General features: G+C 36.5%; 1 protein-coding gene across 1 annotated transcript in view; it reads right to left on the bottom strand.

The window, feature by feature from the left end:
* PALM2AKAP2 (PALM2 and AKAP2 fusion) overlaps positions 1–8,448 on the bottom strand; it is a 340,815-nt gene extending 332,367 nt beyond the window's left edge. The window contains exon 1 of the mRNA XM_053702675.1: positions 8,277–8,448. Coding sequence (XP_053558650.1) covers positions 8,277–8,321 — 45 coding nt within the window. The 5' untranslated portion in view covers positions 8,322–8,448. The remainder of the gene's footprint in view (positions 1–8,276) is intronic.
* Positions 8,449–14,181: the final 5,733 nt, after the last annotated feature.

Below are 14,181 nucleotides of genomic sequence, written 5' to 3'. Positions count from 1 at the left end.
GAGTGGCATGTAATTGTTAATGCTTGCAGCTCCTATCATAATGATGTTCATATTGTATGGGTCAAAGCATGACACACAGTGATTCTGTAGAGACAATCAATTCAACTAAGTCTAGTTTATGCAGTAAGGTCTCAGAACAAAGACCTTGGTGCTTTTGTGTACTTTACTTGTCCTTGTGCACTCATTTCTCTTTGTAATGGCACTGAAGTTAAGGCTCTATAAATAAATTATAGTGTTTTTGTATAAGTGTCTCATGTTCTCAGTTGGAAGTTTTCAATATACATTTTGCAGTTTTCCATGAATTCCGACACTTCAAATACCCAAACAGGAGCATTATTCAATTTTATTCCCAATATAATAAAATTACAGCAGGTGACAAAATTGTTTGCAATGTAAGTGCTCTTTGTATGCTGAACAGTGCTCAAGGGGGTGATTTATCAAGCTGAGGTGGACTCGGGCGCATTTACGCACCCCTGTCTGCCGCAGCTTGCCTCTGGCGGTCTGAATTCTCCTGGAGGAATTCAGCATCGCACATGAGCGCTATTTTGTGCTCGCCTGCAATCCCGCCCCCTGCTCGCACACAGCCAATCATGCACGGACAGAAGCTGTCAATCTCCCCGGTTGGAAAAGACCGGGGAGATTGAATTTCGCCAAACAAGAGGTGGCTAAGAGGTAAGCAAAGCAGCAATCTGATGACCACTACTTGTTAAATATGGTGTGCAGGTTCTCGTGTGAGAACCTGCAGCTGCAGGGGCTCAAAGGCTGGCGAAAACCTTTGATAAATCGACCCCCAAGTCTACTATTTATGCACTCTTGTAGACCAACAAGGATATAGCAAAAATATTTCCTGGTAAAAATTGTGAACCGGGGACATTCATAAGGCGGATGAAGAGGGCAACTTGCACAACAAAAAAGAAACAGTTGGGGCATGAGTTTTTTCCTTCAAGTAAAAATGTATGCTCCTTGACATTATAACAGGTAATTTTAAATTCACAGGGTCATGTATACTTCTGCTACTAATCCATGAGCATTATATGTTCTATGTGCTGAAATTTAGAGTTAGATTTGCAAGGTGGCAACTGACATACAGCTGTAACCTTCAGAGTTTCAAATCTTTAGCCACAGCTGCTAATCCACAGAAATGTGTCAAGTGAGTTGCAAATATTTTGTAAGGCTGTTTTTTTAAGTGGACACAACATTTATGGAGCTCACTAAACAAATTTCACTGAGTGTTTTATAATTTTATTTCATACAAATTCATTTGATGTGAATATAACCCCAACATTAAATTTGAGTGCTAAATTAAAATAAAATTGTATACTTTCTAAATTAGTAAACATATGTATATACTGATTACACTACTATTTTAAATTAATTTAAAGGAACATGATTTTTCTCTCATAATTTCGATAGAGCATACAATTTTAAACAACTTTCCTATTTACTTATTTTATCTAATTTGCTTTGTTCTCTTGGTATTCTTTGTTGAAAAAAAAAACAGGAACTGCTGTTGAACAAAGGATACAAAGAGAATAAAGCAGTGAAGTAATAATAATAATATAATAGATAACAATTTGATATTAGAAGTAAATTAGAAAGTTGTTTACAAATGTATGCTCTATCCCACTGTTTTTCAAACCTCTCCTCATTCCTCTCTAACAGGCCACATTTTGAGGATATCTGAACTAGAGCACAGGTGAAATAATCAGCTAATTAGTAAACCTGGTTATTTTACCTGCTCTCTTTTGAGGTAATCCTGAAAACCTGACCTGTTGGGGAGGCCTGAGGACAAGTTTGAAAATCAATGCTCTCTATCTGAATCAAAGAAGAAAATGTGGGTTTCATGTCCCTTTAATTGAATAAAAGGCATACCAGGTAATAATTTACATTAGCCTAATTAAACAGCATATTATATATAGGCTGGTGATGTTGTATCAATTTAGTAGCATTTTATAGGCTTTGGTTGTCTAAGACTAATAATCTAATGTCAATTACAAATATTTAGTAAGATGTTCTGTTCTGCATTCATGTTGCAATCTACTCGTTTATATGGCTCCTGTTTTTCTGGTCCCCATCTCTATAAATTAAGTAGACTTGGGGTAAATAACAAGGTCTGAAAGACTCATCTAACCATATGAAGCTCTGAGTATGAATTTAAAACACATGTTAAACAAGCAATAGCAAAAAAGAAATTAGAAACCAAAAATGGATAACTGAGAAGTTTTAAGAGTGGTGAGTTGTGTGATCTTGCGGTCAGATCAAATGGCGAGACATCTATTAGAGCCCATTATATTTGAAGGAACACATTGTTTCTTGGTGGTGTGACAAATACAAAGTATTACATATCTCAGTAAAATGGATGTAGGAACGCAGACAAGAAGATTAGTAATATTGTTTTAATATAGTATTTTGTTTACCTCTTTAATCATAAAAATCTAGTAAACTGCATATAACAATGGTTTGCAACTTGTTTGGTCTGGCACACTCTTAGTTTATTTTTTAAATTCATACGATATGCCTTCTTATATTTACTACATGGTTGTAATACCCCAACCCCAAATACTTTATTATTTCCATTCACTGAAATAAATGAAAGTATAATGAACATATGTGTATAAGTAAGCATTATCACACATCACGTGTCGCTAAAAACATTTAAGATAAGAAATTTATGCTCAAACAAACATAACAGTCAATTTAATATTTTTCCCTAAGTCCTAATTCTGCATGACACTCCAAGAAGAGGGATGTGAACCATGAGGTTGTTCAGGCAGCTTAGTTTAAAATCACTGCCTCTTTATGGTTCATATTATTTTTTTGAAATATAGTTTATTACAAGGTCATACTGCTTTTCATTCAGTATTAGATTGCATAATATGAAGTCAATATTTTGATCAACCCTGGAACAAGTATCTGAGGGCAACACAGGTTACAAGGGAACACTTCAAGTCAGCAGGGAAGTAAGTACGGGGGTCCCAAAGTTCTCAGCTAAGACAGGTCCCAGTATTCTAGGGGTCCTACCCATCTTGCCCTACAGTACCTCAATCTCACTGTGCTTTGTTAGGGGTGTTCTAGAAATGAGATTTGCCCTGGAGGCTAGTAAGGTCTATATGCACCCCTGCAAGTCAGAGTTATATTTATCTGACCAATATAATACATCTTTCTGCTAAAAAAATGAAAAATGCATATATTGTACACATTAATTTTTTTTCTAAACAGACTGTCTTGCTGTACTGCTGATGTAATTTCCTGTGTCTACCAACTTGTGGTTTCAAATTGTATGTAGGTAGCCTGGCCATTATATATACAAGTTAAATAGCTGCCAATGAGGCCAAGAGCCAAGTAGCCTAATCCTCTCCCCATCAAGTTTCATAATTGGGCTGTGTCCAATTTTGCTGCAAATGGAATATTTTAGGTATCATAACACGACACTTCCAAGGGTTCATTTTATAGTGCTCCAATACACACATTTGAAGACTTTTTATGCTCCCTCTAAAATATCTCACCATAATTTTCTAAATTATACAGAACATATCTATGCCAGACACTATTATGCAAAGCAGATATAACTTGTTTGTAAACTTGGTGCACAGTTAGTTGACACATCATTGCTTTACCTGCAAAGCAAAATAATGCTGTAAAACTGCATCTGCTAAGATATTTTTAAAACATACTTTTTGGTTCCACTGGTGGCATTGCATTTGTAATCTGCTGACGAAGGTGACTGCCAATTATAATTCCCGAGTTATTAATACTAAGATTATCTGTCAAAAACTGTATTATTGATTTATTTAAAAATATAACACAAATACAAACAATTTATATCAGTAAAACATTTAATATCTTGAAGTTGAGTTGCATTATAAAACATGGTAAGTCACTGTATGAATTGTCAAGTAGCTGTAGCACATTATGAAGATCAATAGAATCAAAGAGCACAAACCAAACAGGTATTCTCAATCCATAAAATAAATACTTTAACCCCTTAGTGACCAGATCACTTTTCCATTTGTTGACCAATTGGGACCAAGGCTATTTTTACATTTCTGTAGTGTTTATGTTTAGCTGTAATTTTCCTCTTACTCATTTACTGTACCCACACAAATACCGTTTGTCTCGCCATGAAATTGACTTTCTAAAGATACCATTATTTTCATCATATCTTATAATTTACTGTAAATTTTTTTATAAAATATGAGGAAAAAATGGAAAAAATACACTTTTTCTAACTTTGATCCCGAAAATCTCTTAAACATATACAACCACCAAAAAATATCCATGCTAAATTGTTTCTAAATTTTATCTTAAATTTATAAATACCCAATGTTTACATGTTATTTGTTTTTTTTTTAAATTTATAGGGCAATAAATACAAGTAGCTCTTTGCTATTTCCAAACCATTTTTTCTTTTCAAAATTAGCGATAGTTACATTGGGACTCTGATATCTCTCAGGAATCCCTCAATATCCCTTCACATGTGTATATATTTTTTTTTTAGTGGGCAACCCAAAGTATTGATCTAGGCCCATTTTGGTATATTTCATGCCACCATTTCACTGCCAAATGCGATCAAATATAAAAAAATCATTAACTTTTTTACAATTTTAGCTTTCTCACAGAAATTATTTACAAACAGTTAGTGCAATCATGGCACAAATGGTTGTAAATGCTTCTCTGGGATCCCCTTTGTTCAGAAATAGCAGACATATATGGCTTTGGCATTGCTTTTTGGTAATTAGAAGGCCGCTAAATGCCGCTGAGCACCACACTTCTATTATGCCCAGCAGTTAGGGGTTAATTAGGTAGCTTGTAGGGATAATTTTAGCTTTAGTGTAGAGATCAGCCTCCCACCTGACACTTCCCACCCCCTGATCCCTCCCTGACCCCCTCAAACAGCTCTCTTCCCTCCCCCACCTCACAATTGTCACCGCCATCTTAAGTACTAGTAGAAAGTCTGCCAGTACTAAAATAAACCCATTTTTTTTCTAGCTTTTCTGCAGTGTTTGATCCCCCCTTAGCCCCCAACATTCCTGATCCCCCCAAACAACTCTCTAACCTTCCACCCTCTACCTAGTTGCCGCCATCTTGGGTACTGGCAGCTGTCTGCCAGTACCCAGTTTGTTAAAAAAATATCCTTATTTATAAATAAATAAATAAATAAAACTCAATTTTCTGTAGTGTAGCTGCCCCCCTCATATCCCTACCCCCTCCCCCTCCAAGATCCCTTACCAAATATTTATTTGCCCCCCTCTCCCTCCATCCCTTAGACTTTTCTGTAGTGTAGCGGTCCCAGTCACACCTGCTCCTGTGTGCTTATGTGCGCTTCTGTACACCTGTGCACGCTCTTGTGCACCCGTGCGTGCACCCGCCCTCCACTCCCGGCACCTGGAAGGAAGTGGACCAACGATGGGCCGCCCACCCGCCTCCCTGCTACAGCTCCCACCCACCAACGATCTGCACCATCGCTGGCCGATGCAGAGAGGGCCACAGAGTGACTCTCTCTGCAATTGGTGGGTAAAAAAGGGTATTGCAGTGATGCCTCAATATCAAGGCATCACTGCAATACCCTAGAAGCAGTTGGAAGCAATCACAATTGCTTCCAGAGCTTGAAACTCCAGAGGACGTAAAAAGGGCCAGTAAACATATTATACAACATTAGCTTAGCGCTAGCTTTATAAAACAAAGGGCTGCATAGATATTTACCTAAGAAAATTACTTTAACAGAACGCTGCTCCTTGCTCTACTGAGCGGGTCTGTTTTTTTCAGAAGCACATCGTGGCATGCTGTCTATTCACAGCCAGCTCGACCGCATCATTAAACTTAAAGGGACAGTCTAGTCCAAAAAAAACTTTCATGATTCAGACAGAGCATGTAATTTTAAACAATTTTCCAATTTACTTTTATCACCAATTTTTCTTTTTTCTCTTGGTATTTTTAGTTGAAAGCTTAACCTAGGAGGTTCATATGCTAATTTCTTAGACCTTGAAGGCCGCCTCTTAAGAATGCATTTTAACAGGTTTGTCACCACTAGAGGGTGTTAGTTCATGTTTTTCATATAGATAACACTGTGCTTGTGCACGTGAAGTTACCTGGGAGCCATCACTGATTGGCTAAACTGCAAGTCTGTCAAAAGAACTGAAATAAAGGGGCAGTCTGCAGAGGCTTAGATACAAGATAATCACAGAGGTAAAAAATATATAAATATAACTGTGTTGGTTATGCAAAACTAGGGAATGGGTAAACAAGGGATTATCTATCTTTTAAAACAATAACAATTCTGTTGTAGACTGTCCCTTTAATCTAGCTCGCTTCTGCTCTGGTCTGGTAGCGGGAGTGAGCTAGATTGAGTTTAATGGCACGGTCGGGCCAGCTGTGAATAGACAGCATGCCACGATGCGCTTCTGAAAAAAAAACAGACCCGCTCAGTAGAGCAAGGAGCGGCGTTCTGTTAAAGTCATTTTCTCAGGTAAATATCTATGCAGCCCTTTGTTTTATAAAGCTAGTGCTAAGCTAATGTTATATAATTCTGCACTATGTGCAGACTTATAAAACATTATTTGGTAGGTTTACTGTCCCTTTAAGGGTATTTTTTTTGTAGGACATGCCTGACACGTCCTTGGTCGTTAAGGGGTTAAGATTTAATTTTAAAAAAAAGTGCAGTCTACATATAAAAAAAATGGCATCTACCTGTGGTTTCCTCTGTCTGGGTGAGTGGTTTTGTGTAAGCAGAGGAAGAAATGCCTTGCTTCCTTTTCTAAACTTATCACAAATATCTAATCACAATTAAACATTATAATTATTAGATGAGAATTACAACATCTAGATATCAAACCATGGGCTAGTTTAGAATATACATTGATTATTTATAAGGCAAGGTTTGAATATCCCTTATATTTAACTTGAACTGTCTCATTTTTTTTTAAAGGTTTAACTATGTTTATCAGATCCCAATCCAAAACATAATGTAATAAATCACACAGACTTCAGTATTTTACAAACTCTTCTGATTTAATATTGCAGAGTTATAACCGTGTAGGCTACCCAAAACTCACTGTGCAAGTGCATAGCAACGTGTTGCAGCTATTTCTGCAGACAATGCTGTTTCCTTTCTGTGAAGTGCCAGTCTTTACAATGTGGTTTAAGAAACTATTTTTTTTTTGTGGGTTCCCAAAAAAATAAATTCATGGCAGAAAAAGTTGCTGAGGCTACTAATTGTTTGTACTCAGTGCACACGTTTGCACTGCCAGAAATGAATATAAATGATGCAGACAAAGGCCCATTCTGTCAACATTTTATGACGTATCGTCTTTCTACAAGCCTGTAATTGTTTTTGTGTGCAGATATTTTGTTCTGCATTATTGATGCTATTAATCTGGCACACAATGGAAAGCAATGTGCATAAAAGTTTTAACATGGATGCATATGTAAATTATTCAAAGGAAACCAACAACATTAAGAGATGCATTCAATATATACATTTGATATGCTTCCAAAATTGTGTTAACCTTCTGAAAAGGGCAACATTATTCTAATGTATTTGATAGCCTGTGGCAGATACAGGGGTGAGGGATATACACCATTAACCTTAAAGATGTAAGCTCCCCTTAAAACTGAGAAGCAGTGCAAATTTACAAGTCCACTGATCTATACAGAGCAAGGTGAGAGGTAAAGAAGGGTAATTAAAAAAAAAACAACAGTAATCAATAGAAATAGTACTTTTATATTTAGCTTGGTGCTCATCTTTATTGACCACATATTATATGGTTTAGACTCACCCCTGTTCCTAAAAAATTTTTATCCCATGGAAATAGCATGCAACCTGTGACTCCAGTAGATACTGACAAGTAATACCAAACTGATAAGCTGTGTAGGTGTGGAGGAGAAATTGCAGCACATTTATTACAATAGTAGTTTGTATTGCAGAGCATCCTGGTGCTGTGGCTGCAGTATGCGTTTTACATCTGCATGACTTGCTTGGAATATCACTGCTATGTGCTGCTTTTCAGCATTCATTAAACAGCTTATAAAAAGACAAATCAAACACAATAATTATCTTTACAGTCTAAAAAAAAAAGCTAAAAAAATAAAATCCTTTACATTCATATACACCATGATAGCACAGGAACGGAAATCTAGCAGGAACTCCTGTGTAGCGAGCAGCAACCGTTACTATGCTGGCAATACCTCCTGAGGAAACCTCACAGCAAAGCTCAGACCTGCACAACACACACCCATTCTAAAACAAAAGAAGAAGTCAAATAAAACACTCTACTTACTGCTATTGCTTGCAGACGTTCTCTATGCAATTCTGCCTCCGCCATCGTTCAGTAAAAATGTATTAGCTGAAAGAATAAACTGAAAAAAAAAAAAACCACTGCAGTCACCAGGGGGAATCTGAGTTACTCCAATGAGTTACACGATAAGCTGCTTTCCTGAGAAGTGAGAGCACTTGTGAGCCACCGCATGCAGGCTCAGAGAGAGATCATTGCACACACTGGACCAGTGCCTGCCTGCTTCCCAGCTGTGTCACTAGCTGCATTTCACTGCTGCTTCTGTTGCTGTCACACAAGCAATGTATATGCCCTGAAAGCAGCTGAGGCATTGCTGGCACACAGCTTTTTTTTTTTTTTTTAAAAACTCTGTCTCATCTGATATGCTCCTCCTATGGTGTCAAGTAATGAGGGGACCCTGACATCAGTAGCAGCAAAATAATGCAGATGCTGTACACTGCAACTGAACATGGAAAATACCTGTGACTAAGCACTGTTTTTTCCCCATAGTTTAAAATAAAAAAAATAAAAATACTCCTGAGGTCTGAGAATTGAGATTGGTTATAGGCAGCTACTGTAGAAACTCTAAGACAAGTACACATTGCAAATATGAACCTAAAAGAAGCATAGTATTATTATTATCAGACATCTCAACCTGCAAAAACTAATTTCAGGGAGGTGGCTTCACCCGCTACTGCACCGCCCCCCCCTCCTCCCAGTTATATATTGGACACCTTGAAACCCTAAATAAGATTGAGTCTTATCATTAAAGTAGCTTCCCACTAAAGTCACATTAAAAATAAAAAGTAGCTTTATTGCACAACCACATACAATACAATAAGTACACTTGTTGAATGTTTAAATATTTTAGAATTACGAAGTTTAACTTTAAATATGTGCAGTAAATAAGGTAGTATTTGTGTTTTATTTTATTAAAATCAGTGGGGGCTTTTTGGTTACTGATGCATGCTTTGAGGGTTTTATAACGTCCCAGCAACTAAAGGCATTCCTTAAAGAAACAGTCAACACAGTAGATTTGCATAATCAACAAATACAAGATAACAAGACAATGCAATAGCACTTAGTTTAAACTTTAAATGAGTAGTAGATTTTTTTTCTGTCAATTTTAAAAGTTATGTCTATTTCCCTGTACCATGTGACAGCCATCAGCCAATCACAAATGCATACACGTACCATGTGACAGCCATCAGCCAATCACAAATGCATACACGCTTATTCTTGCACATGCTCAGTAGGAGCTGGTGACTCAAAAAGTTTAAATATAAAAAGACTGCACATTTTGTTAATGGAAGTACATTGGAAAGTTGTTTAAAACTGCATGATCTATCTGAATAATGAAAGTTTAATTTTGACTTGAGTGTCCCTTTAAAGAAACACTTTTCCGGATTTTGGCCACATTGGATCATTGTACTTGAAGTTTCAGGGAGATTGCATTCCATTTGCTGGCATCAGGGAGCCGCTATTACAATCGGGAAGACTCCCTGAACTTCAGGGAGAGTTGGGATGTCTGTATTATTATTTTAAATAATAATAAATTAATCAACGTTATTGCAAACTTGCTAAGCAGACTATTGTGGAGAAAAAAAAATCAAGAATAGTTTAATTTGTAATGCATTTTTCTTCAGTCATTTCTAGCTGAAGGAATGTAACTTTTACTGCTAGAAAACAATGTTATGTGCAGATATTTTGCTGTCAATACCATAAGCCAATTGTAGGTGTACTTGCCACCTGTACAAGGCCATAGTGCTACTGTACTATTGTTTGCCTAAGAGATTGGAACAGCACTTGCAGCATACTTGCCAGAGTAATGTATCAGAGGTAAATTGTGCAGACATTAAGGGTTAGTTTACAAGTGGAGCACTATTTAGCGCTTTTGCTATATCGCTAATTGCGCTACAAGTAACTTTTTGCGTGCGTTGGGTTGCGCAGGTATTATGAGTTGAAAGTAAAAATTTATTGCGCTCGTGCTAACCTGATGCACGCAAAGAGCTGAACTTAGTATATCACGTGTGCTTTCTCGTATTCCTCCATACAAGTCAATAGAGAAAAAATACCTCACTCTTGCGCAAACCCCATTGCATATTCTCATGTGCACTAACCCGACATGAAAATATGAATATTTCACATTCCAATGTTATGCACATAGCAGAATATGTTCTATTTATTTAAGAATGCATTTTTATATATATAATAGTATTTTGGTACAATATATATCTATACCTATATATACTGTTTATGTGTGTGTGTATATATATATATAAATATATATATACACGTATATACAGTATATATGATTATATATAAGTATGGATATATATAGGATTATCTATTTAAAAATACTTATAACATATTCTGCTATGTGCAGAACATTGAAATGTGAAATATTTACAATAAATAAACACTATACCACTATTAGAGTGGCATGAAACCCAAAACATTTCTTGATTTAGGTAGAGCATACCATTTTAAACAACTTTCCAGTTCACTTCTATTATCAAATTTGCTTCATTCTCTTGGTATCATTTGTTGAAGGAGCAGCAATGCACTACTGGTTTGTAACTGAACACATGGGTGAGCCAATGACAATCAGTATATATGCAGCCACCAATCAGCAGCTAGAACCTAGGATCTTTGCTGCTCCTGTGCTTACCTACATACACATTTCAGCAAAGGATAACAAGAGAAGGAAGAAAATTAAATAATACAGGGAGTGCAGAATTATTAGGCAAGTTGTATTTTTGAGGATTAATTTTATTATTGAACAACAACCATGTTCTCAATGAACCCAAAAAACTCATTAATATCAAAGCTGAATAGTTTTGGAAGTAGTTTTTAGTTTGTTTTTAGTTATAGCTATTTTAGGGGGATATCTGTGTGTGCAGGTGACTATTACTGTGCATAATTATTAGGCAACTTAACAAAAAACAAATATATACCCATTTCAATTATTTATTTTTACCAGTGAAACCAATATAATATCTCAACATTCACAAATATACATTTCTGACATTCAAAAACAAAACAAAAACAAATCAGTGACCAATATAGCCACCTTTCTTTGCAAGGACACTCAAAAGCCTGCCATCCATTGATTCTGTCAGTGTTTTGATCTGTTCACCATCAACATTGCGTGCAGCAGCAACCACAGCCTCCCAGACACTGTTCAGAGAGGTGTACTGTTTTCCCTCCTTGTAAATCTCACATTTGATGATGGACCACAGGTTCTCAATGGGGTTCAGATCAGGTGAACAAGGAGGCCATGTCATTAGATTTTCTTCTTTTATACCCTTTCTTGCCAGCCACGCTGTGGAGTACTTGGACGCGTGTGATGGAGCATTGTCCTGCATGAAAATCATGTTTTTCTTGAAGGATGCAGACTTCTTCCTGTACCACTGCTTGAAGAAGGTGTCTTCCAGAAACTGGCAGTAGGACTGGGAGTTGAGCTTGACTCCATCCTCAACCCGAAAATGCCCCACAAGCTCATCTTTGATGATACCAGCCCAAACCAGTACTCCACCTCCACCTTGCTGGCATCTGAGTCGGACTGGAGCTCTCTGCCCTTTACCAATCCAGCCACGGGCCCATCCATCTGGCCCATCAAGACTCACTCTCATTTCATCAGTCCATAAAACCTTAGAAAAAATCTTGAGATATTTCTTGGCCCAGTCTTGACGTTTCAGCTTGTGTGTCTTGTTCAGTGGTGGTCGTCTTTCAGCCTTTCTTACCTTGGCCATGTCTCTGAGTATTGCACACCTTGTGCTTTTGGGCACTCCAGTGATGTTGCAGCTCTGAAATATGGCCAAACTGGTGGCATCTTGGCAGCTGCACGCTTGACTTTTCTCAGTTCATGGGCAGTTATTTTGCGCCTTGGTTTTTCCACACGCTTCTTGCGACCCTGTTGACTATTTTGAATGAAACGCTTGATTGTTCGATGATCACGCTTCAGAAGCTTTGCAATTTTAAGAGTGCTGCATCCCTCTGCAAGATATCTCACTATTTTTGACTTTTCTGAGCCTGTCAAGTCCTTCTTTTGACCCATTTTGCCAAAGGAAAGGAAGTTGCCTAATAATTATGCACACCTGATATAGGGTGTTGATGTCATTAGACCACACCCCTTCTCATTACAGAGATGCACATCACCTAATATGCTTAATTGGTAGTAGGCTTTCGAGCCTATACAGCTTGGAGTAAGACAACATGCATAAAGAGGATGATGTGGTCAAAATACTAATTTGCCTAATAATTCTGCACTCCCTGTATAAGTAAATTGGAAAGTTGTTTAAAATTGTATGCTCTGTCTAAATCATGAATGTCTAATTATGACTTTACTTTCCCTTTAAATATGAATATTGCATAAACATGTTTTTTTCATATTTTCATCTACCCATGCACTTATATAAGTATGTCTATATATGTATATCATATGTATTTATATGTGTATATGTGTCTGTAAATACATATATACACATATAAATACATATGTACACACACACACACATATATATATACACACACACATACATATACACCTTTAGAGATGTATATGTTTGTATCTCTATGCTAAAGCCGTTTGCCTGCTTTTTTTCCCTAACACCTGAGATCTCATATCTTTGAGCACTTATAACTTTTTTGTGCAATTCTTTTTTTAAAATATTTTTTATTAGACAGGGTTATTATGAGTGTAAGTGTATTTTGTAATATATTTGTGATGTGCTTTGTGACACTTTTTTGTTTCACAAAACAGTTAAAGGGATACTAAACCCAATTTTTTTATTTCATGATTCAGATAGAGCATGAGATTTTAAGCACCTTTCTAATTTACTCCTATTATCAATTTTTCTTTGTTCTCATGCTATCTTGATTTGAAAAAGCAGTACTGTAAGCTTTAGAGCCAGACCATTGTTTGTTCAGCACATGGGTAGCACTTGCTGATTTGTGGCTAAATGTAGCAAACCAATCAGCAAGCTCTACCAAGAAGCTGAACTAAAAAATGGGCCGGCTCCTGACCTTTTATTACTGCTTTTTCAAATCAAGATAACATGAGAACAAAGAAAAATTTATAATAGGAGTAAATTAGAAAGTTGATTAAAATTGCATGCTCTATCTGAATCATGAAAGAAAAAATGTGGGGTTAGTGTCCCTTTAACCAGAGCTCCGAGGCTGCGGTAATCATTCTGGTGTAAATTGCAAATGTTTGTGCTCCACTCGTAACCTAGCCCTAAATATTATTACTCTAGAAATGATACATTTTTACACATTTTTGTCAATGCATGTGTATTACAAAAATGCTTCCACATTAATTTAAAATGTACTGCTGTGTATTTCAAACATCACTTTTACATGCATATGTAATTAATATGATAGATGTTCTGACTGAGTTTAGTGTTAACTGCAAGATTCAAGAGCTTTTAGGTTTTTATATTTGCTAAGTCACTTAAAGCCTCATGCTAAACATTTGTCCTGCTTGGAGTTAAATTTTGGTGCAGACGTCACAGTTGTTGATCTCACTAAATGCTAAAAGAAAAATGGTAGAACCTTCCAGCAGTATGAGATCTCTCACAAGATTCTAGACAGGCACATTTTGTTATACTTATCTATGGAGTGTTCTCTGCATTTCTGTATGTGAAGGAGAGACAAGTCCGGTACAATATAGCACAGCATTATATGAGAGCTTTGTTACACTTACACTTTGTGCTTTGTATTTTATATTACATTACACTTCAGATTGTGTCCTTTAAGCATTATTACATTTAAGCTTTGCACTTTCTATTTTATATTTTAATAGATTCAGATTTAGATCCAGTAGGGATTTTACTAATTCTGATTATGTTTTAAAAGTTTCTATGTTGCTTAACAAATAAGGATCATGTTTTGAATGTTTCTGTGTATC

The sequence above is a fragment of the Bombina bombina genome, chromosome 2 (assembly GCF_027579735.1).
Source record: "Bombina bombina isolate aBomBom1 chromosome 2, aBomBom1.pri, whole genome shotgun sequence".
Classification (NCBI taxonomy): domain Eukaryota; kingdom Metazoa; phylum Chordata; class Amphibia; order Anura; family Bombinatoridae; genus Bombina; species Bombina bombina.
Note: the sequence above shows the minus strand (reverse complement) of the source record. Positions and strands in the feature narration are given on the sequence as shown.